At 42.1% G+C, this 26,144-nt stretch overlaps 2 protein-coding genes across 13 annotated transcripts in view; both read left to right on the top strand.

Annotated features, from left to right (window-relative positions):
* The window catches only part of PTPN5 (protein tyrosine phosphatase non-receptor type 5), a 140,183-nt gene extending 129,526 nt beyond the window's left edge, over positions 1 to 10,657 (top strand). For 11 of the 12 annotated variants that reach the window (XM_038407609.1, XM_043516735.1, XM_038407612.2 and 8 more), the window contains 3 exons: positions 304 to 464; positions 4,211 to 4,324; positions 8,403 to 10,657. In XM_038407609.1, the coding sequence (XP_038263537.1) occupies positions 304 to 464; positions 4,211 to 4,324; positions 8,403 to 8,496 (369 nt within the window). In that variant the 3' untranslated portion in view covers positions 8,497 to 10,657. The remainder of the gene's footprint in view (positions 1 to 303; positions 465 to 4,210; positions 4,325 to 8,402) is intronic. The other variant, XM_038407610.2, reaches the window with a different exon arrangement.
* A 12,046-nt stretch (positions 10,658 to 22,703) lies between these two features.
* IGSF22 (immunoglobulin superfamily member 22) overlaps positions 22,704 to 26,144 on the top strand; it is a 47,357-nt gene continuing 43,916 nt past the window's right edge. Inside the window, exons 1-3 of the mRNA XM_038406068.2 lie at positions 22,704 to 22,853; positions 23,501 to 23,632; positions 25,559 to 25,695. Of these exons, the coding sequence (XP_038261996.1) occupies positions 22,745 to 22,853; positions 23,501 to 23,632; positions 25,559 to 25,695 (378 nt within the window). The 5' untranslated portion in view covers positions 22,704 to 22,744. The remainder of the gene's footprint in view (positions 22,854 to 23,500; positions 23,633 to 25,558; positions 25,696 to 26,144) is intronic.

Here is a 26,144-nt window from a genome sequence, read left to right on the forward strand (position 1 = left end):
TTATAGACTTGGGCTTGCACTTTGGCACTAAAAATAGCAGTGAAGACATTGCGGCTCAGGCTCTGAAGCCCCACCATCCTCCCTGGACTTCAGAGCCTGAGCTTGAGCCTGAACATCCACACAGCTGTTTTTAGCCCTGTAGCACAAGCCCCGTGAGCCCAAGTCTGTCGACACAAGCTCGGAGGCGCACTGGTGGTGTAGACACGCCCAAAGAAACGGATTGTCATCGTTTATCAGTTTTGATGAAGAATCTTTGAAAATGTTTGCAGTAGTATACTAATTTTCTGTATAACTGGGTCACAGAAAAGTGGTGAAGTAAGAAACCTGCGACATTACTGGTATACATCCTGGCCAGACCAAAAGACACCAGATCAAGCACCAGCCCTCTTGCAACTGGTGCAGGATGTGGAAGAGGCCATGCAATGTGCAGAAGAAAAGAATGCCCCAGTCATTGTCCACTGCAGGTAAGTTAATGCTGTATTAGATCTCTATGGAGCTCTGTGACATAGAGTGTCTTAAAGACCTAGCAGAGAAAAGAAAAACTTTATGCAATTGCAAGGAAACAGGATGAGCAGCTCCTTAAACGTTTATTTATAATGTGTAAAAAGAAAAACTGCTTTATCACAGGGAGATTCAGTCTGGGAGACATATGCTGGAGGTCTCATGCAGCCACTAGTAAAATATCCTTGGAGTTTCTAAAAATTATAATTATAATTTTCTAACACAAAAAGTATTGCAACTGACTTAAAGCAATTCTATATTAGATCTCATGCTGATGCATAAAGAGGAATTGATCACTTAGCTAACAACTGATGGTGCCCAGGTACACGGAATCAGGGAGCTATTACCTCTGTATATAATTAATTGGAAAGTGTTCTGAAAAGAGCTACAAGAATGATTCATGATAATCATAATGGTCCTCTTTGGCCTTAATATCTGTGAATTCGTGTATGTCTCACTGAAATCTCATGGTAGCTTTCACAGGCAATACTGACCCCAGTCCACAGCTTCATATTTTGCTTTGCATGCTTGTTTTACTCTCTCGCCTACTGTTTTGTCTTTCCATCTCCAGTAGCATACTGGTGATTTTTGGAAATGCAAGACATTTGGTCATTTTTCTTACCTAAGTATTAACAGAGAGGGTAGTAGGTTTCTAGAGAATTTTAAATGACAGCTGGTGACTAGAGCAGTGTCCGATTTTTTTCAGATGCCCTTTTGGAAAAAATATATGCTGTGAATGTAGTAAACTGTATGTATTCAAGATTAGGAAATGTACCAAACCATAGCCTATGCCCTAAGATGTGCTGAATCCCACAATTCCCATTGGCTTCAGTGGAAGGTGCAGGTATTCAGCAGCTCTCAGGATTTGATCTTCTAGCAGAGCATAACCACTGCAGAGATGCTAATACTGTTAGCCCTCTTAAATACAAAGTAGTAAACCTTTTAAAAAATCAAACATGAGCCTAATCCTGAAAGTATTCTTAATAAAAAGTACATGTTAAAGGTAGGCTGTCATTCCTAGCATAGTCCTGTGGGTAAGGCACTGGACTCAGAAGACCTGGTTTCTATTCCTGCCTCTGCCACTAACCTGCTATGTGACTTCAGCAAGTATCTTTACCTCTCTTTGCTCAGTTTTCCAATCTGTAAAATGGGGGTGCTACTTACCTTCTTTTGTAAAATGCTTTGATATTTATGGATGAAAATCACCATAGAAGATCTGTATATTATTTGTTGTTTTTATCAGTGTAGCACCTAGAGAGCCAACCAACCTCCAGGCTTCAGTGAACTAGGTGCTATATATACACATAGTAAGAGACAGTCCCTGCCCTGAAGATTTCCCCTCTAAATAGACAAGACAGACAAAGGATGGGAAATGGGATGCAACATGGAAGTAGAAGGTTGGGAATTGAGGGATAGAGACAGTGACTTATCGAAGATCATACAGGAAGTTTATGGCAGCACCAGAAATTGAACCTAGATTGCCTTAGTCTTGGCCTATGCCTGAAAAGTAAGATCATCCTTCTTCCTTTGTAGTGCCTGCATTTTGTCATTTTAACTATGTTCCTGCTACAGCTTAACACCATTTAAGCACAGTTATTGCTAGCCCCATTTTCCTAACCAGCTTGGTCAGGAATTTCTCCCTGAAAGTTTAAATAACATGGTCAAAATCCTGTCGTTAGTGGTCAGGGAAACCATGCCGGAACTTTGCTAGCCACAGTCATATATAAGTCCAATTGTTGCCTGAACACTTGTTGCCAGTGTCTTTGCACTATGATTTTAACACTGTTTAAATGGATATAGGTTCTCTGGAGATTGTGTAGGGTAATTATTCCTGAAACTGCTCACTTAATTAGTTAACATGCAGAAGTGTTGTCAGCTTTGTTGCTCATTCTTCATGGTGATAGTAAGAGGAGTTCACAGCTTCACTTTGCCACAAAAGCATAGCACATGTGAGAACAAAATCACCTCTAGTCATTAACAAGGGCCTGAAACAGATATACAGAAAAATGTCTTTACATTGATAACAGAAGAGAAAAATCAGTGGTTTCTTTAGTGGTGAATTGTTGTTGTATCCTGCACAAATCCAGAGAACTGTGAGATTCCAGATCTGAATGACTTTGGAAGTGGCATCAGACTTAATACGTATGTTGCTGTTAGTCATAATTATTTAAGCAATATTTGTCACAGCATGTATGAATGAAAACTCATCTTGAGATGTGCACACCCGGGAGATCTTTCAAACTTAATCTGACCAAGGAATAATGGTTATTTGTGTCTCTGTTATTTAGGGTATGTCTACACTGCAATAAAACACCCATGGCTGGCCTGTGTCATCTGACTCAGGCTCACAAGCCTCGGGCTCTGGGGCTATAAATTGCAGTGTAGACGTTAGGGCTCAGGCTGGAGCCCGGGCTCTGGGGTCATCGTCCCCCCACTTGCCGGGCCCCTCATTAAGTGGTAGGTTCTCTTGGGGGGAAAAAAAAAAAGGTTAAGGTTACAACATGGTTTGATGTGTCTGACTGTCCATTCCACACATTAGTAAGTAATTGCTTCTGAGGGGGTGAAGTACCTACTCCCACTTTATTTTCTAATCTCTTTTGTACAGATTAGATTTGTACTGTCCTTTTGTACAGATTTGTACTGTCCTTGCTCCACCATGAGATATTCTCAGCTGACACCAAGTTTCTGTATTGGCTTGCCACATCAACAGTGAACCAACCAGCTCCTAGGTGGTGCAGGAAGGATCAAGTTCAGAGCCATGGCAGGCATCTTTCAATCCCTGTTTCACTGAGGCCCTGCATCCCATAGAAGCACCTCCATCCCATTTTACATCAGACCCCTGCCGCAGTGGCATCACCCCCAGCCACAATCAGATGTGCTGCTTCCCAACCAAACTGAGCGGTGGACCAGCCATTGGCATACACCTCACAGCATTCCAGTCCTTCCACCTTCCCGTGTGCAAAATGAAGGTCCATGCTTGGGATTCAGACTCTGATCCCGTTTTGTAGCATGATGCACCAACATGAGGTCATATCTCTTTTTCTTTATAATGTGCATCACTAAAATTCCTTTGCGGCTGAATACAGCCTTCTGGGGAGAGTACCTGTTATTTTTTTTCATAATCATGAAATATTAGCAAAATCTAATACTTTGAAACATGTCAGGGGAGTGAAACTACTATCTATGAGATTTCAACAGACACCGTCTTAGTGCTCAGAGGCTACAGTGATGATGGATTGATAGGCCTAATGTGGAAGACCACTTTACTATCTTGTACAGTACACCACTGAAGCTAACTAGAGCCATGCAAACCTTCCCCATGCTACCATAGAAAGGCAGCTGGGCCTAGTGGATAGAGCACTGAACTGTGACTCTGGAAACCTGGGTTCTTTTCCCAGTTCAGCTGCTGGGTGACCTTGGGCAAGTCACATCCCCTCTCTGTAACTCATTTTCCCCATCTTTAAAATGGGGATAATGATACTGACCTCCTTTGTAAAATGCTTTGCCATCTACTGATAGTCCCAGTGAAGCTAATGTCTTTTATTAGTAATTAGTAATGACTTTTCCATACACACGCCCCTAGGATGATGGGAGATTCTGTTTATTTCACACATTTGACAGCAGCCTCCGTACATTATAAATTCAATTTTAACATTTTTCTTTCTGGGTTATTTGCCCACACCTTCCCCCTACCCATTCTCCTCCCCAGTGCAGGGATTGGGAGGACTGGCTGCTTTATTGCCACCAGCATTTGTTGTAAACAGTTGAAGTACGAGGGGATAACTGACATACTGAGAACAACCTGCCAGTTACGGCTAGACAGGTAAGAGAATCTTCTTCCTTTAAAAAAAAAAAAATCCACATATTTAAGGGGGAAAAGAGTCATGAGGGGGGAAAAAAGACAAACCTCAGGTCAGTGGGTAAAATTTTCAAAAGTACCTGAGCCTAAGTAGTGGCTATGAGTCGAGTCCGATTGACTTTTAGTGAGACTTCAGCTTCTAAGTCACTTGGGCCTAGATCTCAAAGGTATTTAGGTGCGGGAAGTGAAATCAATGGGAGATAGGTGCCTAAACACCTTTGAAGGATTTGGGCCTTAGATACTATTGAGAATTTTAAATGGCATCTCTCATCTGTGCTATGGTATTAGCCTGTGTTACCAAAATTATCAAATCCCAGCAGTAGACATCAAGCCCAATAAGTCACAGTGAGGACACATCTTCGGCTGACATAGCTGCCTTGATTTTAATGGAGTTACAGCTGATTTATTTTAATGGAACTACTGCTCATTTACACTGACTGAGAATCTGGCCCACGGTTATAGCTAAAAGAATAAGGCTGAGAGGCCCATTGCTCTCAGCATCACAGACCGGCACCCAGCTGTGAGGATGGAACACAAATGATGAAGAAAATGAACATAGTCTAGCTGGAATCGCAAGCCTCAGTGGAAGAGCACTGCAGTATGGAAGCTGCCGATAGTGTAGGCTGGGTGATATTTCTTTACACACAGGCAAGAGATGTTTGCAGACATGCGAAAGGAGATGCAAAGCTCTCCACAATCAAAAGGTTTCTATTTAAGGATTTCTCATCATGCCAGTTTCATTTGATTTTGACTACAAAGTGGACAGGCCTGAGTTTTGCACCAGAGAGATTATTTTTCTTCTTCCGTTGGTTTGAAGCTCTGTCAAAACGTGTCCCCATGCTCTCTCTAACGATAATAATAAATGGAGTAAGGGGAAGAAATGTCATGAAAAATATACCAAAGTTTTTTAAAAAATGAATGAAAAACACAACCCCACGCTGAACCTTATTTCAGATGAGTAGTTCTGCTCAGTGGGAGGCAGAAAATGAAATGCTTTTCACTCTGCTGTGGTCTTAATAGGCAGAGACCTGCAGAGGTGCTGGTAGTTTGGCTGTTTCAACGAAAGTCAACCCAGACAATGAATGTTCACAAAAGAAAAAAGAAAACATTGAACAGAGTATTGGTTTGTCCTAGCACAGAGAGAGTCGCTGGATCTGAAATGCCCTCTACTGACTTCTGTCTGAGAGTAATATGGGAATGCATTTCACAACCAGATAGCCACAGAAATGAGAGCGAAAGGTGTCCAGACAAATGTGCTTGCTACAAGAGGTACATTTTTTAATACTAGCCTGTGGGGATGGGAGTTCAGAAGAAGAGGAGGGCACAACAGGTATTTAAATGTGCCTCATATCTACTGCTTCATCAGAGGGGGAACAAGTCCGGGGCCCTGCAGGAGCCCCTGATACATTGAGAAAAATCAGGCTGTGAGGTCTGCTTCTCCTCTGTCCCTTATGGTCATTAGTGGGATGGAATAGGGAACAGTATTATGAATCACAGGAGAGAGACCTGATGGCCAGCAAGGTCCTGCTGCTTCGAAGGGAATGGGGAAAGGGGCTAGCAGCCCCTTTGAAACCATCTATCCATGTGTCTGTCTGCTGTCACTACCGCCCTTCCAGCCCCATGTCTCATTGTGGCCCCAGGAGCAGCACATGTAAGGAGGCAGCCATTGCAAAGAAGCATAGCAGATAGCAACATCTTTGACCAGTCACCATTGTACAAGTTTAGTTGGCAGAGAAAACAGGTTGAGCAGGGGTGGAAGAGTCTCCAGGGACATGGTGGTGTTGGGGGATGAGAGGTTGGAATAAACATTTTGAGCAAGGGAGGTGAAAGTAGGAAAACACTACAAGACATGCAGAGCAGTAGCGCTATGATGAGCATTGGCACTAAGAATCCTCCTCTTGCTTGTGAACAGCAGGGAACATCTTCAGATAGTCAGTGCCATGTCCAATATCCAATATCTGGTTTGGGGAAGCTAATTTTACTAACATGAAATAACAGACACCAGCACCCGGAAGTGGAAACCTTCCTCAGGTCCATTCTGGAGTCTGGCATTATAAAGTGAATGTGATTAAAAGAGTAGTGCAGTTGCCACCCTCGTGAACTTCTGACCTTTGCTATCTACAAAAGAAGTGCCCTCTTTTGCAATTGAGGGAGAAATCCTTTTGCCACAATAGCTGCAGAAGGCCCTAGATGGAGTTTCACTACACTGGTTGTTGGTCTGGAGAGAGAACGCATAGAACCCCTGGTGGGTAGGGGTGATATACACCTCAGTGTGCTACTGCTAAGCACTTCTTCATGGAAGAACAAATACTTTAGGATAATGTCATCAGTGGATCTGTGACTACACAGCAGTAGTTCCTATTAAAGCCAGTGGGGTGTTTTTCAACTTGCTGTCAGGTTAGCGGGACAAAGATTCCTTCTCCCTAGATCCCTTACAAGGGCCTGTGTATTGGACTTTGTACAGGAGTCCTGCATTTGGTCCTAAAAATAATCGACATGACAAAGAAAAGGCTGAGCAATGCTTCCTGCATCCCTTCAGCCAGTGTTCAGGGATGTTAGGTACCATCTGTCAGTGAAAAAACTTGTATTTGAAAGATCTCTGTGGCAAAGAAGGGTGGAAAATGTAGATTCTCGAGTCTTTGCGAAAGCTTGGACAGTGAACTCATGATGGGGGGGAGGGAGAGGGAGAAAGCAGCAGCATAGCAGAAAATGAGATAAAAGGAAAATCATTTCCTGTGGTCTGAAACTAGATGGCTACCCCACTGCTTCTGTTGCCACAACGTCAGGGTCCAACCTAGCTGTTAATGGAATTGCATGGGGAGTAATCACTGGATATGACTAACATTCCTTGCGTGTCACAGCCTGATGGAGATACATTTTCAGTGCTGTGTGCAGCAGAAATGCGGTGCACAGAAACACTCTGAAGCAGATGAACAAAGATGCTGTTCTAAATAGAACAGATTGACAAATAGGTATGCTCAGCTGGTAATGGGGTTTCTTTGAAGGGGTGCAGCATGTGTTCCCCACCCCTGCCAGCTAGTGCAGGAGTTGTGGGGGACACATGACACCACCATCCTCCTGCTGACTTGGAAGCATCTGCCTCATGCAGTGATTGCACTCCTTGAGCTGCTTGAGCAGAGGAACTGGGATTGGGCATAGCCATTACGCAGGGAAGTAAGGGAGGAGGCCACTTACGTACAACCTGGCCCTACGATTACAATGAGTGTAACAGCAAATCACATTTCTCTTCTAGCCTAGTTATATTATGGGTTCAGGTGAACTTGGTTTTCATTTCAGGTTTTCAGTTCAGTTAGACAGAAAGCTGAGTGAAGCCCAGATTTCTATGTTGAAAGTCCTTACTAATCAGGATGTGGGTGGCAGTCAGCTCAGAATATGAGCTATTCTCTGTTGAAATGTCTTTGCCTAGTCTGAAATCCTACTGGCAGTTCCTGTTTCTCTGGAAGTATTCTGGAATGCATCATCCTGTGACATCAGAGAGAGAAAGAGAGAGGAAATCTCATTTACTGCATGGGAGACAGTGAGGCCCAGTTGATGGGGCACTGGTTTGGGATGTAGGCGACCTGGCTTCTATTCCCAGCTCTGCCATTGACCTGCTGGGTGGCATTGGACAAGTCCCTTAACTTGTTTCCCCTCGCGCCTGTCTTGTCTATTTAGACTGCAAGCTGTTTGGGGCAGGGACTGTCTAACTATGTATTTATACAGTGCATAGCATGATTCCTGTAACGCATAATAAATGATGATATTGTCAATGAATTAGGGCCTCACTGAGAGAAAAGCAAAGGTAAAACTTATTTCTGTTCTCAATACCTCTCATTTACTGGTTAGCAGAGGCATTTGGGGCCAGATCCAAACCCAGTGCAGTCAGTGGCAGCTTTTCCATTGACTGCAGTCATTGGGCTTTGGAATAGGCTCTTGGAGCGCAAGTCCATTCATTTTAGCTGTGCCATTCACCATTAAGTGCACTGTTCACATGTAACAAAAGTACTGTTTCCCTTCCCTTTTTTTCTGTTTTCCTTTTCAGGGGAGGAATGATCCAGACTTGTGAACAATATCAGTTTGTCCACCATGTCATGAGCTTGTATGAAAAACAGCTCTCTAGAGCAGCAGAAGAATAAGCTTTCATGATATTCCTAGTGATTAAAACCAAGAGAACTCTTGACGGAAGTCAGCTATATTTTAGATCTGATAAGAGACGCATGGTAACTTGGCAGTCTTTGTTGAATATATATATATATATTTGTTTTACTTTGATATTGCATTCTTTTTGCTCTTGTTTGCATCAACTTTCAAGAGCTGAGATACTGCTTGTCTTAAACATGTGGCAGAACATAATCACCAAAAAAATGGCTTATTTATACTGTAAATAAGAATAGTAGCTTCATTTGTTACAAAATCAAAAATAAATTCACTAGCTGTCTTGAGTTTGCTATTTTTAAAAAATGATTTAATTGCTAATAGATCCAAATACAGTGTGGAACTCTTTGAAACTGTCATGCTGAAATATGTATGGTATGTTGACTAAGCTTGAAATTAACTTTTTGCCTTTTTCTGATTGTTTTTACATTTTAAACTACCGAATACTGTGTATATCATAAACCTTCTGAGCCTCTGCATTAAATGATTCAAGTTGATTCATATTGAAATCATGTTTCACACCTCATGTTTGCTTGTGAAAAAAGAAAAATTCCACAAAATGTAGCAGAACCAAGGGAGGGGAGAAAAAACAATTCATTGACATGAGGCGATTGCCACTTCTTTATCTCCAATATACCATGGAATCAAGAAAAGAATGGAAAAGTATGGTGACCATTAGAGATGAGTCTGAATCAAACCCTGAACTCAAGCATTCCCCCAATCTTTATGAGCATTATGAAATCTTAACTTGGATCCAGATCTGAATTTGGCAAATAGCTACTCTCTTTATGAGCCAGACCAAAATCCATGATACAATTTCCCATGAAATTTGGGGTGTTTTAACACAGATTCTGAATGTTGTGACTTGAGCTCTTCTCTAATGAATACATAGTAAAGGAGATCACGTGTGCACTGTGAAGTTAGGTTGAGATTTTCAAAAGGCCTGGTCTGCACCAGGAAGTTAGGCTGATATAACTACGTTGCTCAGGGGTGTGAAAATTCCACACCCCTGAGTGACGCAGTTAAATCAACCTAAACCTGACTATAGACAACAGTAGGTGAGTGGGAGAATTCTCCCATGAACTTAGCTACCGCCTCTCAGAGGTGGAGTACCTGTGCCAATGGGAGAAGTTCTCCCTCTTCACTGAAGAGTTACAGCTGTAACGCTGCAGTGTTTTAAGTATAGACAAGCCCTGAGAGAATGTCTACGCTGCAGTTAGGTGTGTGATTGCAGCACATTCGGATGTGTTAGATCAAAGATAGCTCGAGTAACAATATCAGCGAAGCAGCAGCAATCACCTCCTGGTTGCAGTGTAAACATACCTTAATTGATCTGAGTGCCCAGTTCTCATTACAATTAATGGGAACAGGGCATCCAAATCCCATAGGAAGTTTTGAAAAACCTCAGCTTTAATATGTTGGCCAGTGTTTAGAGATTTGCCTTTGAAAATAAATTCAGACTGTCACTGTCTCTGGTTCCTAAAACCCCTGATCCGTGCTGCAGTGGTTCCCTTTAGGCAATAGAGACTCTGCTGCTCTTGGCTGTGTTCTAGGCCCCAGTTCAGCAAAGGACTCCAAGCATGCACATCGTTACATACATGCTTGAGCACTTTACTGAATATGGATGGACTTGAGTATGTGAATTAAGTGCTTTGCTGAACTGGGGTCCTAGTGAACAATTAAAGATATCCGCAACTTTTTTGAAAGAACAAAAAACATTTCTAGGAAGTACTGAAAATTCTGAGAATTTATGGCACTTGTTGATCAAGAAGGGATCAAAAACAGCATTCAGAACAATAAGGGCTTGCATCTGCTCCCATTGATGTTCTGCACAGGATCGGGCCTGAAGCTGCGCATATATACAACTTACTGTGTCACTGTGGGGAAAGCTTTCCCAAAAGTTCAAGACATGTCTTCTGTTGGCTCAGTACCTGTGTTTATCTTGTATCCGTGCCTCTGTAAAAATCCTGTCAGCAGAGTTTGCATGAATGTGGCAAAATGTGTTATCTTTAAACCCCTTGATTTTATTGCTGTATTTAAAATATTTCCTTCAGTGATACGCTGACCGAGTGAACTGGCGTTCTTTTTTAAAAAACTGTTGGTAGTCATTAAATAGAGCAATAAACTTAAGCATTTTGAGCATAACGTGACTGTTAGTTTTATGTAAAACTTACCAGCTATCCTACTCCCCTTGCTACCAACTTTTTTAAAAGGGTGACATTACCCTCGTCTAATGACCCTTTCATAGAAACAAGCATCACTGATTATCAGAATGGCATTGTAAGTGGAAACTGCCCCTCCCCCCCCCCAAATAATGTTTTAAGATGTTTTGTGCCCTTCAATGTCAAACCAAGTAAGTGAAGAAAATGACATGTTTTCACACGATTTGTGCCATGCATCAAATAAAGGATATTTGTTGCTGAGGGATAGCGATGTGGGTATGGGACAGTAGCTGAATCTAAACATTTGTCTCTTTTCTGAGGAGAATTCCTAGTAGAGAATCATTCCACAGCAAACAAAGTAGGAACTACTGTAAATAGTGCTCCATAAGATCAATACAGAGGCTTAGATGCTCAGCTGGTGTAAATCAGTGTAGCTCCATGGACTTCAACCTAAGGAAGACTAGCCTGCTGCTCACTCCTGTTTTGCATTAATAGCATGCTCTGAGGGGCTCTTGAAAATGTACGGCCGGTTTCACCAGTGCATTCTCTCTGCTTTGCATCCATTCATTGATACAAAGCAGCCATAAACCTGGCTTAACTGACTGGTTCAAATGGCTTTACAGCTGCTTTGCATCACCACAGGCAGAGCATTCTAGTTACTCATGCCCAAAATGTTCAAATGGCTCGCGAAATGTTATTTTGTTTTACCAACTTGGCACTAATCTGCCTATTTATTGCTTGGCCTTGCCATAATTAACATCATTCACATATTTCTCTCTCTGGTTATAGAGTTTAAGAACTGAAGGGACTATTAGATCATCTTGTCTCACCTCTTGTGACCTTTTATGATCTAATGTGTAGTTTTAGTAAGCATTTGAATATAGCAGAGGAAGGAGAGTTCCTGTATAGGGAAAGGTGTTTAGAATGGGCAGGATTACTTCTTTCCTGCTACTTAATAGGTTTAAATCTTTAGCTGCCCTGCTAAGGACATGGGGAACTCAGCTGATAGTAGGCACTACCACTTTTCTTTTTGGAGACACTTTATCTAGTGAAAAAACACAAGCCTAGCACACTTCTACCTCCTCGCTCCACAAAGCACGGCAGGTGGTCTTATACCAGAGACCTCAGTTAGCATCTGTAGTGCACAGTGTTTCCCATAGGACCACAACAAATTCCTGTGTCCAGCATGTGGTTTCGAAACTCATCAAAAATTATTTTTCTCAGCATAATCAGCGGTAGTCTGTCTTCTGTCTTGTCATGTGAGCAGTTCCAGGCCTCAGCGTGTGAAACGTGATGTGAATGGGGCACGAAGACTGGTGGTGAGGGGGATCTGGGTTGTGATCGTCACTTGTTGACTTGCTGTATGACTTTGGGCAAACCACACCTCTTGCTTCAGTTCCCCCCCCAGCAGTAGAATGAGAGTGATGATGCTTCCCATCCCTTTGTTAGGTGCTTTGAGATCAACAGATGAAAAGTGCTATGTAAGAGCTAAGTATTCTCATTATTGTTGTTATATGAACACTGAGACCAAGCTTAACTCTTAAGCACATTCAGAATCAAGGTCTAAGTACTGTGTTTATTCTTATTCTCGCAAACTATTAGCAAAATTCTCTTGTCAGTCACCTAAGAGCACTCAGAATTATGGCCAAGATTTTCAAAAGTAACTGTGAACTTTGGATGCCTTAATTTTTAAGTGCCCAATTTGAGCACTTCCTGAAAATCAGGCACCTTTAGGATGTCTCAAGTTGGACACCCAAAATCACTCGACATTTTCACAAATTTTGGCCATAGCTAGTGAATATACTGTGGTGAAGTAGCTCCACGTTTTTTGAGATTTATTCCTACGCCTGAGATGTGTATTAAGAGTAAAATACTAGAGATTGAAGAGGTCTGTAAACAGCTGTTTTATCCATTTCAGTCTCCTGCAGTTTCAGGCAGAGACAGCAGGGGGAGCAGAGGTACAGTGTAACCTGCACATGGGCAATCTTATGAGGTGCATGTTTGAATCTGAATTGGGTTATAAACCTGAGAACTGGGATTTCAGTGTTATGGCTGGTGACATTTTTATCAGGGGGAGATGTTAAATAGAAAATGAGAGGTTAAATTTACAACTTCTTAATCATAACTGGGTCCCATTCATTGGTGTTTTTAAGTGAAACTAATATTTTGTATTTTTGCTTGAAAAAATTTAAAGTATATTTTCTGTGAGGTTAAACTCTCTTCCCCACCCTGACAAGCCTAAGTATATGTGTATAATTTCTAACATCAGTGAGGGTAAATGCGAGTATATGGTAATAAGGGGCAGCTCAGGATTTCCGGAGAGAAAAATAGTTTCGCAGCATTCAAGAAAGAATTAGAAATGCAAATGAGTGAAAGTAACATTTGCAGCTGTACTTGTGAGGGCAAAGCATTCTAAGGGCTGACAGTCCTCATGCTTCAGTGTGCACGCTGATTGCCTTCTGAGGTCAGGAAGGGATTCTTCCCCTACCCCAGACAGTTGAATGCATTATACTGCAATACAAGGTGGAGTACACTTTCCTCACAGACTCCAGATACATAGTACAATAGACTCCACATTCCAAACGGAATTCAGCAGCTGGATGTGAAATTCACTTCCATGTAGATGGCCTACACAGGCCATGTACGATACATCTATTCTGGAATAGAAGACCTGTGGCACAGTTGTAGCTGGCCCAGGTCAACTGATTCGGGTTCGGGCTGCTGGGCTAAACATTGTTATGTAGACATTTGGGCTTAGGCTGGAGCCTTGGCTCTGGACCCTCCCCCATCCCAGGGTCCCAGAGCTCAGGCTCCAGCCCAAGCCCAAACATCTACATCGTAATTTTACAGCCCTGCAGCCGCAGCCCAAGCCCTGCAAGCCAGTCAGCTGACCTGGGCCAGCCACAGCTGTTTAATAGCAGTCTAGACATACCCTTAAGGCCCAAAAAGGCTACTTTGTATTATGTCCATTTTACTGATGGGGAAGCTGAGAAGCAAAGAGAGGTTAAGTGACATATGCAGAGCTATGCAGCAAATTAGTTTCAGTGCTTGCAGTATGGCTTATAGTATCTAAAAGAAAGCTACTATGTTGATGGACTGCTGTACAAAGCCCTAAGATAGATAGAATGCCAGTATCCTGACTTCCAGTCCTTTATTCTCTCCACCAGACCCTGGTTTTCAGGTGCTGCTTTTCTTTGTCTTGTCTCACTCAGGCTTCTCAGAATGCAAACAAGGAACCACACTGCACCATTATTATTCTAAAATGTTCATTGTCACCGTTTTCTGGGCATTGTTCCTGCCCTCTAGAGTGTGTCTTGCCAGTCCCCTTCCAATGTGATCAGCTTCCTCTGCTTCCCCTTTCACTTCAGCACATCTTTGAGTCCATGAGACAGAGAATTCCTGTAGCAGCATGTGTCTTATTACAAAGATTTCTCCTTTGAGAAGTTGTAATGCTTTCCTGAGTCAAAGTTTTATTATTATGTCTGACTTCAGTTCCTCTGGTCCCAGTGGCAGCTGCAAGTCTTCTGCTTTCTTCTTATAAGGCAAAGGCTTTTTGCAGCAGCACTTCTCTCCGGGGATCAAAAGGAAAGAGTCCTGCATGGCCCCTCCTGCTCTAATCCTTCTCCTTTACATACTTAAAATGTGTGCCCCTGGACTGTGCATACGAAAATCAGATGTAAGAAATGAAGAAGCTCTGGCATATTGGTAGATATCCGTTGAGCAAAGGAAAGGATAGCTTAGTGGGGGTTCTTACATTGTAGGATGACCAGATGTCCCGATTTTATAGGGACAGTCCCGATTTTGGGAGCTTTTTCATATATAGGCTCCTATTATCCCCCACTCCCATGCCAGTTTTTTACATTTACTATCTGGTCACCCTATTATATTGCCCATATCTGAGGGAGAGGAAGGGGAGGGAATGTGTTCTAATAGTTAGAGCAAAGGACTGGGAGTCAGGTGATTGAGGTTCTATTTCTAGATTTTATATAATGTTCCAAATTTTTCAAAGATAGGTAACTAAATATGTATTCAGACACCTAACTAAGTAGCCTGAATTCCATGAATTTCCCGTTTGAAAGTTTTGGAGGTTTTACATGCAAGTCATTTCTCACTTATGACCTTTGGAAACCAACTAGTGATGGAAATTTCTTTGCATTCAGGTCTTCGTTTTGCTAGGCTCCTATACTTTTAAAACGTAACAGTGGGTTATTTCCCAGAGTCATCCTGGGCCAGACTCAGCTCTCATTTACACCTAGCATAAATCCAGGGTAACCAGTCTAACAGCACTTTGAATGGACATCAAATGATGATAATGTGTGATCGCTACTTCAGCCACAGCACAAACAAGAGGTCTAGTCTGGATCCTTTGGAATGGAAAGTGCTATATAAATTTAAGGTTGTTGTTGCTGTTAAGTATTTATTATTTTAGCATTTCTATTATTATGTCAAATAAAATGAAAGAACTAAATGATTAGATTCTGCTACCTTTACTCATGCTGAGAAATACCCTGTTCTAGGAGAACTCCCACTGATTTCAGTGGGATTATTCCTTCAGTAAAGTACTACTCCACATGGAAGGGTGGCACAATCTAGAGTTTATTGCTGAATATAAAAGGGTAGATTTTCAAAAAAGCTCAGTACCCATTTTCAGAAGAGCTCCTTTCCCATTTGGACACTTAAGTCAAGTGGTCAGGTCTGTGAACAACAGAAGCTGCTAGGCGTTGAGCACTTTTTAAAAAAATCTGGCCATTTCATTTAGGTTGTTCAATGAGTGCTGAGCTTTTTTGAAAATCAGGTCTCTTACTTAGGTGCCTTAAGAGAAGCTCTTGGGTGTTGAATTCTTTTGAATATCTGACCCCAAATGTTTTATATTTGAAAACAAACAAAATAAAACAGTTAAGTTGAATATAAAAAGGTACCTGAGCTTGGTCAAGATCTTGAAATCACACCCTGACATATCTTGAGAAAAGCTCCAAGAAGCCATTTCTTTGACCTTCAGATGGGTTATTTTTGTTATATAGTCATCCTTGCCCTTAAGATTTTATCATCCTATTCCTCCAAGCATGTGAAGCTGCTGAAGTCAGTGTAATGGATGTAACTACATAGCCCACAAGAGGCCAGTATGTATTTAAAGTTTGAACTACTTAGATCCATATTTGTCCTGTGCTGAGGGACCCAGCTGTCTTCCTGAGACTGGAACTCTCTACAGTGCTTCACATCAGCCAAAGGATACAGAAGGATCCATTGATGGTCTGAAAACTCATAGTAGGGCTCAACCAGGACCGTGGCAGCTTGAAGAGAAGGTAAACTTTACATGAATAAATATTGCCTGTAATGTTAAAGCACTGGATATTCACTAACTGTCTTTGCTGTGGGTATCTGGGGTAGCAAAGAGTTCTCTGACATGCTTAGCTTTATTTTAATTTTTGTTTTGTTCACTGTTTTGGGGTAGGAGGATTGACAGTTAAAAGACAAGAAACCTCATGAAATACCACCTTGAAGCACTATTGCTTGAGACATTTAAAACTAGGCTTAAAAAGCTATAGAAAATCTCCTGTAGGGAATAATCCTACACTAGCTGGAAGATGGACTCGACAACTTGATCTTCAGTGACTGACACAAAATTACCATTCTTCGCACTGAATCTTTGTCACAAGTACTTTAATAGTGTTGGCCATCCTTTTGTCAAGACCCAACTTTACTTGCAGATGTTTAATAAGATGCAATCATCATAAATATGGTGAAGTAATCACACTAGAAAGAATGAGCGAAAATCACCTCTGTGTGGTGGGGTCACCCAATTTATATATGTTCCCCATGATTTATCTCTGCCCCTGAGGGAAAAGGATTTGCTTACGCTGTCATTTTGTATTCTTTCTTGCTCAAAGACCTAGATATAAATTGAGCACTGGTGATGGGAAGCAATATATGACAGTAAATGCCTTACCTTTAAAGTCCGATATTTTGGGCCTTTGAAGCTGGTACTAGTCCCACAGAGAAGCACGTCATCTCTAATGGTATAAAGCTCTGTGCAAAGTAGCAGACCTTAAGCAATGACATTTTTATGTATAGAAAAGTTGTCGCTGGCCTAGGATTGAAACTTTCTTCTTTGGTCAGGCAAGGGTAATTTGGAGGGAAAGGCAATTCCACATTTGGGAGGAGAGGAGGAAGTATTCTTGTGGAGGTTGATTTTTAAACAATGGCAACTGTGTGAAGTTGCTTAGGGTTTCGAAATCTTAGAATAAGTCCCAAGCCATATGGCTTACTGGGCAGAGGAGCAGGTGAGGTGATCAAAGGAGTGTGACAAATAAATTTCTCCCATTAGGACCTCTGGGGCTGCAGCACCCACCAGCCACAGCTGTTGGGCGGAACTCCCAATCAGCTGTTTGGAGGCTTGGGGAAGGGGTTGGAGGAAAGTGGAGAGCAGCGAGCAGTGGGGGCTTTGGGGAGGGAATGGAGAGGGGGTGGGCCTCAGGATGGAGTGGGGGTGAAAAAGTAAAAGACGGGCGCCTATGGCTTCCAGTGTAAGTGAGAATAAAATGTAGTTCTTCCCAGTGTGTTTGGTATTAGAAGGAATTTCCCCTCTCCTATCCTTTGCCCAGTCCCATCATCTGTGCCAAAAAATATTGTACGTCAGGGAGGAAAGGGTGGGAGAAGAACAAGAGATGTGAGGGGAAAGACGACATTTAACGTGGTCTATGAAAACAGAAATCTTCCTTCACCTCCCTCTTAACAAGCTTGTTGTTTCCAGACAGTCACACCTTTTCCAAATCCTATCAGTAAGATAATGTCTGAGTGGAACAGAGAAAGCCACAGGGACCGAGGGAACTCTGGGGAGGTACTGGGGCTGGAACTGTGCCTCCCCACCTGTCCTCTACCCACAAGGAGCCAAGGGAAACTTCCCTCCAATGCAGGCATAGTGACGCTAAACTGGCCTCCCTCACACACCCTGGGGACAGGGACGGGGTGAGAGAGGGCATGTCGGTGACAGCAGGGGGATTCACCCTTAGCCCATGATGCTATGGAGATTCTGGACTTTGAGACAGCCAATGGGTGGCCGCCATAAATTAGAATATCCCTGGAAAGGCTCTCATTTATGCTGGGAGCCATCTTGTCCCCGCTGGCAGCCTAGAATCTCATGCTGTGGTGAGGTATATAAATCCCACACTAGAACTGAAGAGGTTACGGAGCAGTTCGGGTCCCAGGAGGGACTCTGCCCCTTCCCCCCAAACTTCAGAGCATGCTCCCGCTGGAGGAAGGATCTAAAAAGGAATCAGACAACTCGGAAGGGGGTAAGCGGGGGAACAGGATAGATCTACCCTGAGAGCTCCTGACCAAAGCTGCCACAGAAGTCTCCGCTGGGGAGCAAGGGACTACCAGCAGAGCCCAGCTGGGCTGATGGTTCAGTTACCCTTTTCCCCCATTGCTATTTTAAATTGGATTTTGAGACTGCAGAGGGGAGTGGATGGTAGGAAGTGGCCCAGCAAGACAGTCTTTGGGCACTCCCTAGTGCCTGTCATAGTTTGCTTCTCAGAGCACCCTGGGTCAAAGCCTGGTGGAGTGGAAGGCCTGGGCTCCCCTTCCAACCTTCCAGATAGGAGCATAAATCTCACTTCCACCCCCCCAGGTGTAAAGAGAAGATAGAGATGCTGGATCCTCATGGCAAGGATAAGCCACCTACGGAGGCCAAGTGATAGAGTGAGGGTCCTTCCCAGTTGTAAGAATGCAAGGCCCTCTACAGTTCATTGGACACTGCTACCCCAAGGGGGTAGGGGAGTTGAGCTAAAGTGGTGACCCAGACAGAGGGCTGAGTTGCCGCCCATCAAAATGTAGGCCATCCCACTACTAAAGGAGTTGCCGACAGGTGGCATCAGAGTCTGAGAGGAGGAAATTTGAGTGCCCAACGACATAACCACTAGGCGATGCCACTGATAAGCCTGGCCTCCGGTCACAACTAGTTGCCTAGAGGCAGCATCAGAGACCGAGAAGGGAAATTGAGAGCGCAATGACCTAATCACTAGGCGACATCACTGATAAGTTTGGCCTCTGGTCACACACACTCATAAAGGTGGCTTAAAGTTCCCCTTCCCCATGGATTGTGCCTTCTGCCCTGCATCCCCTGGAGGTGTAACACATAATCCCAACCCACACCAGACCAGGTCATTGTTCCAGGAAAACTGGGTGAGAGGAGATCAGGTTCCAGATGATGGTTCTCTGACATGATTCTTTAACACCACAAGAGTGTGTCAGGGACTTGTGGACCTATGTTCTAGTCTTTTTTGTATATTGGTTGCCAAAGAGGACTTTTAGCACTAGGAAAACAAAACGTTACGGTGTTAATGGTACCGAATCTTTGGGCAAGCAGAGGGAGGGGCAAGCATCCTTCCCACTCCTACAGTGCACTGGGTGGGCATGACCAATAGCCATTGTGATCGCACTAGTGCAAGGGTTAACTGGACTCTAACACTGCTGTTGGTATGAGACTTGCTAGCAGGAGCAGAAAGAGGGTTTGGCCTCCTCTCCATGCCCTGCTGAGAAGGAAACAAATACTGCACACTGTTCCAGGGTAGCCAAGTGGGTATGCTTCCTACAAGCTCCTTTCAGTGGTGGTGTGCCTGCCTGAGACACACTGCTTCCTGCAGCTCCACCCAGGGCATATGGTCCTGCCTGTCCCATACTGCAGGCTGTGGGATGCACCCCGAGTTGAACTTTCTGCTCTAGGCCTTGGTTAGGGAAATTCTGTCCCTCTTTCTCTGATTCACTCTTTAAAATTAGTGGATTAATAAACCTGAGTAAAATACAAATGAATAGGCATCAGGGGCCTAATCCTGCTCCCGTGCACATCAGTGGCAAAGCTCCCATTGACTTTCATGGTGCAAAATGAGGGTATAAGTGCCTAATTACATGAACGGTCTTTGTTTCAGTGAGTGGGCTTCAGTGAGGTTACTCAGGTTAGTAAGTGTTAGTTATATGAGTGAAAGTTGCAGGGACACACCCTAAAACCTTTTAATAAATGATCAGAGCTGATGCAGTGCAGCATAGTTTATGTTCTCAGCCAGCTCCTCAGCTGGTGTAAATCGATCTAGCTGAAAACAACAGTTACACTGGTTTACAACAGTTGAGGAGCCAGTCCTTAAACAATAAATAGCTAAAAGCACTCCTGGTGAGGGAAACAGACAGAAGCACAAGGTCTGGCAAGTCATGTGTAAAAGTTTTAGAAGTCAGGCCAAGAAAGAATTTGAAGAGCAGCTGGCTAAGGACATAAAAACTAACAACAAAAAAGTAAGTATATCAGAAGCAGGAAACCTGCCAAAGAGTCAGTGGGGCCACTGGACAATCAAGGTGCTAAAAGAGCACTCAAGGACAAGGCTGTTGTGAAGAAGCTAAATTAATTTTGTGCATCAGTCTTTACTGCAGAGGATGTGACGAAGGGCCCCACACCTGAGCCCTTCTTCTTAGATGACAAATCTGAGGAACTGTCCCAGACTGAGATGTCAGTAGAGGAGGTCTGGGAACAAATTGATAAATTAAATGGTAATAAGTCACCAGGACCAGATGGTATTCACCCAAGAGCTGTGAAGGAACTCGGATATGAAATTGCCAAACTACTAACTGTGGTATGAAGCCCATTGCTTAAATCAGCCTCTCTACCAGATGGCTGGAGGGTATCTCATATAGTGCCTATTTTTAAAAAAGGCTCCAGAGGTGATCCGGGCAATTAAAGATCAATAAGCCTAACTCAGGGAAATTGGTTGAAACTATAATAAAGAAAAAAATTATCAGACACATAAGCCCAATATGTTGGGGAAGAGTCAACAGGGCTTTTAACAAGGGAAATAATGCCTCACCAATCTCTTAATATTCTTTGAGGGTATCAACAAGCATGTGGACAAGGGTAATCCAGTTAATATCTTTCAAAAAGCCTTTGCCAAGGTCCCTCACCAAAAGCTCCTATTCAAACTAAGCAGTTGTGGGATAAGAGGGAAGGTCCTCTAATGGATCAGTAACTGGTTAACAGATAGGAAACACAGAGTAGAAATAAAAGGTCAGTTTTCACAATGGAGAGAGATAAATAGAAGGGTCCCCTATGTACTTGTACTGTACTGTTCAACATATTCATAAATAATCTGGAAAAAGGGATGAACAGTAAAGTAGCAAAATTTGCAGATGCTACTAAATTACTCAAGATAGTTAAGTCCAAAGCTGACTGTGAAGAGTTGCAAAGGGATCTCAAAAAGAAAAGGAGTACTTGTGGCACCTTAGAGACTAACAAATTTATTTGAGCATAAGCTTTCGTGAGCTACAGCTCACTTCATCGGATGAAGTGAGCTGTAGCTCACGACAGCTTATGCTCAAGTAAATTTGTTAGTTTCTAAGGTGCCACAAGTACTCCTTTTCTTTTTGCGAATAAGACTAACACGGCTGCTACTTTGAAAAGGGATCTCACTAAACTGGGTGATGGGCAACAAAATGGTAGGAGAAATTCAGTGTTGATAAGTGCAAAGTAATGAACATTGGAAATCATAATCCCAGCTTTCTATACAAAATGATGAGGTCTAAATTAGCTGTTACCATTCAAGAAAGAAATCTTGGAGTATTCCTGGATAGTACTCTGAAAACATTTGCGCAATGTGCAGCAACAATCAAAAAAGCAAACAGAATGTTAGGAACATTAGGAAAGGGATAGATGATAAGACAGAAAATATCATATTGCATCTATATAAATCCATTGTATGCCTACACATTGAATACTGTGCAGTTCTGATAGCCCCAACTCAATGAGGATATATTAGAAATGGAAAAGGTGTAGAGAAGGGCAATGAAAATGGTGACTGGTATAGAACAGCTTTGGTTTGAGGAGAGATTAAAAAACTGGGACTGTTCAGTTTAGAAAAGAGGGATATGATAGAGGACTCTAGAGGAGGGATATGATAGAGGACTATAAAATTATGAATGATATGAAGAAAGTGAATAAAGAAGTATTATTTACCCATTCACGTAACACAAGAACTAGGGGGTCATTTGATGAAATTAATAGGCAGCAGGTTTAAAACAAACGAAAGGAACAACTCACAGTCAACCTGTGGAACTGGTTTCCATAGGATGCTGTGAAGGCCAAATGTATATCTGGGTTAAAAAAAAGAATTAGATAAATTCATGGAGGATAGGTCCATCAATGGCTATCAGCTAAGATTGACAGAGACGCAACCCCATGCTCTGGATATCCTTAAACCTCCAACTACCAGAATATGGGACTGAACGACGGGATGGATCACTCAAAATTGCCATTTGGTTCATTCCCTCTGAAGCATCTAGCACTGGCCACTGTCAGAAACAGGATATTGGACTAGATCAGTGGTTCTCAATCTTTCCAGAGTACTTTCAGGAGTCTGATTTGTCTTGTGTACCCCAAGTTTCAGCTCACTTAAAAGCTACTTGCTAAAAAATCAGACATAAAAATACAAAAGTATCACAGCACGCTATTTCTGAAAAATTGCTGACTTTCTCATTTTTACCCTATAATTATAAAATAAATCAACAGGAATATAAATATTGTACTTGCATATCAGTGTATAGTACATAGAGTATAAACAGGCCATTGTCTGTATGAAATTTTAGTTTCTACTGACTTCACTAGTGCCTTTTATATAGCCTGTTGTAAAACTAGGCAAATATCTAGATGAGTTGATGTAGCCCCCGGGGTAGATGTACCACTGGGCTATATGGACCATTGGTCTGACCCAGTATAGCCATTCTTACGTTCACTAATTTTGACCAAAAATGCAGCATCTTGGAGCCTTCTGAAATGAATAATTTCAAAATCTTATCCTTTTAGCCTTTGGGCTGATAAGTGCTGAAATTATTCCTCTGTGATAGTCCACCACAGAACATTGTCCTGATTTGCTGAAAAAATACAACTGCAGAAATGGTAGTAGAAGGCCTTATGTCTGAGCGGATCAGCTAGGCATGTTTTGTTTTTTTATTCTGAATCCCATTCTGTCTCCCCTTTCTCCCCACCAAAGTTCACACGCATACTGAGAGGTGCAGAAGTCGAGATATTTTCATCATGGCAACCACAGTCATGCAAATGGAAACCAGGGTCCAGCAACATCACTCCATTAAAGTCTCCAGCTCCCAGATGCAACATATGTCTCAGAACACCAAGATTGTGGGAGGCAAGTATCATTTCAGTCTCTGGAAGCTGATACAACCCCAAAGGGTGTTGTCATGGCTTTTAGATTATAAATCTGGCTAACAGAAAGAGTGGTCTTTCCTCATAATGCTTACATTTCTGACTGCATGGAGGCGTATGGTTGATCCAAATCAGTCCATGGACCAGGCTAGATACCACAGGCAAAAAACAGGCCTTAAGAGGCTAACACCCAATGCAAAGTGCATGACAACTATAGTTATTGAAATCTCTTCATGGGACTTTTGATAAGCAGGTTTTCTGTAGCCCTCATATTCATAGTATATGAGTGCTTCACAATATATGATGTATTTATCTTCACAACAACCTCTGTGAGGTAGGGAAGTGCCATTATCCCCATTTTACAGATGGGGAACTAAATCTCAGAGAGGCTAAGTGACTTGTCCAAAGTCACACAGAAAGTCTGTGATGAAGCAAGGTCTCAGGTCCCCAGGGTCTCAAGTCCCAAGAGTAGTGCCCTATGCCCAGAACCATGCTTCTATCCGGGTTTCAGCTGATCTAAACCATTTTCAATATAATGAATGGATGTTGGGGGTCCCTCCCCCACAAGAAATAAACACCTCAAAAACCACATTTCTGTTCCTCCTGGCTAATATATTTTTCTTCAAACAGAGGAAGGTGTTTCTAGGAAATCTTCTACCACGGTGGAATCCTTCAGCATGGTGACACGCTCCTTTGAGATCCCTTTAGGAGAAAGCATCCCTGAATTTGTGGAGAAGCCTCATCCACTGACAGCCTCTGAGGGTAAGCAGCACCCTCTTCCACTGAAAAGTCACCTCATTACCAGGACACTAAAGATATAACATTTCAAAACAGGTGCCTGAAATGGGCTCACCAAACCTGCATGTGTGGGTGTAAACAGGGCATTGCATGTGCAAAACATGTAATTGAACACACAAAATGGGTAACTGTTAGGACTGTCAAGCAATTACAAAATTAATCGTGATTAATCACGTGATTAAAAAAATTAGTTGCACCGTTAAACTTTAATAGAATACCATTTATTTAAATATTTTTGGATGTTTTCTACATTTTCAAATATACTGATTTCAATTACAACACAGAATATGACGTGCAGTGCTCACTTTATATTTATTTTTCATTACAAATATTTGCACAGTAAAAAAACAAAAGAAAAAGTATTTTTCAGTTCACCTAATAAAAGTACTGTAGTGCGATCGCTTTATCATGAAAGTTGAACTTACAATTGTAGAATTATGTACAAAAAAACCTGCATTCAAAAAATAAAACAATGTAAAATTTTAGAGGCTGCAAGTCCACTCAGTCCTACTTCTTGTTCAGCACAGACAAACAAGTATGTTTACATTTGCAGGAGATATTGCTGCCCGCTTCTTGTTTACAATGTCACCTAAAAGTGAGAACAGGCTTTCGCAGGGCACTGTTTTAGCCGGCATCGCAAGATATTTACATGCCAGATGCACTAAAGATTCCTATGTCCTTTCATGCTTCAACCACCATTCCAGAGGACATGCGTCCATGCTGATGGCAGGTTCTGCTCGGTAATAATCCAAAGCAGTGTGGACCAGCGTATGCTCGTTTTCATTATCTGAGTCAGAAGCCACCAGCAGAAGGGGTCTTTTTTTTCTTTTTTAGGTGCTTCAGATTCTGTAGTTTCTGCATCAGAGTGTTTGATTTCAGTTACAACACAGGTTTCAGAGTAGCAGCCATGTTAGTCTGTATTCGCAAAAAGAAAAGGAGTACTTGTGGCACCTTAGAGACTAACAAATTATGCATCCGATGAAGTGAGCTGTAGCTCACGAAAGCTTATGCTCAAATAAATTTGTTAGTCTCTAAGGTGCCACAAGTACTCCTTTTCTAGTTACAACACAGAATACAATATATATGAAAATGTAGAAAAACATCCAAAATATTTTATGTATTTCAATTGGTATTCTATTGTTTAACAGTGTGATTAAAACTGTGATTAATCGTGATTAATTTTTTTAATCATGATTCATTTTTTTCAGTTAATTGCGTGAGTTAACTGTGATTAATCGACAGCCCTAGTAACTCTGCATGCAAATGCCTGATTTCATTTGCAAATGCCTGTCCTGTGTTCTCATCTATTTGGTCAGATATATATCAACTATTTATTTTTAGGGCCTTGCCCTGCGCACATTGAAGTATATGACAAAACTTCCATTGACTTCAAAGGTGCAGATCAGTCCTTAATGAGAGCCAAATCATACCTGCTTTCCTCAGGCAAACCTCCCATCTGGGGAAGTTTTGCCTAAGTAAGGCCAGCAGAACATGGCCCTTGTAAATAGATGTGTAAATAAATGAGTTTTCCAGTCATCCATAAGTCTTCTAGGAAAAGCAGAGTATACAAGCAGAGTATGACTGTCTAATGTAAAACAGAAAGAAAGACTTTTCAAGTCTTCAGTGCCCATCTTTCACAAAAAGGGGACAATCCCATTTTTACTTTTTCCTAAAAGTGCAGATCATTTTTAATGCGCCAGTATAACCTGCAGTATAACTCCACTGGAATCAATAGAGTTACATTAATCTGACCTTTTCCAAAAAGGAAAAGAGGTTTATACCATTAAGCTGACCCCAAGTAATTTAGATGAGTGTAGAGAAACTACATAATGGATAAATGTTGTTCCTTTTAAATTCCTCACTCTAATATTTCTCCTCCTGGAATTTCAGGAGACAAAGCAGTATTTCGAGCTAAAGTGAAAGGTAACCCCAAGCCCAGTGTAACATGGAAAAGAGAAAGTGGGATACCAATAAAAGAAGGTTCAAAAATGTTTTTTGACAGTATCAATAAGGAGTTTGTGCTAAAGGTAATGCATGTCTTTCACTATTTTTGGCTTGTAACTGATTGTGTTATCATTATCTCTATAAAAAAGCACTATAGCATTCTTCAGCAATGGTCTAACACACCATCATTTGCCATAGTCCTGCTGTAAGACTTGGGGGGGATTGCTTATGATGTGTAGATGATGACATTCAGCCCTGTACTGAGCACAGGGCCTTGATAGTAAGCACAGACCATTTTCTGTGCTACTTATTTGTACAGGGTCTAGCACTCTTGGGCCCTCATTTTTCATTGGGGTTGCCAGGCACTACTGTAATGGAAATGATGATACTAAATAATGCTGATGGACAACGTACGTCCCATTTCAGCTCTATTTCATATTTGGGGTCATTTGCAACAAAAGTTCTGCCCTTATGTCCACCTTCCTGCATCTCTCCCATCTGCTCTGTCCTTGACCCTATCCTAATTCATGTC

This window comes from Dermochelys coriacea, chromosome 6 (assembly GCF_009764565.3).
Source record: "Dermochelys coriacea isolate rDerCor1 chromosome 6, rDerCor1.pri.v4, whole genome shotgun sequence".
Lineage (NCBI taxonomy): Eukaryota > Metazoa > Chordata > Testudines > Dermochelyidae > Dermochelys > Dermochelys coriacea.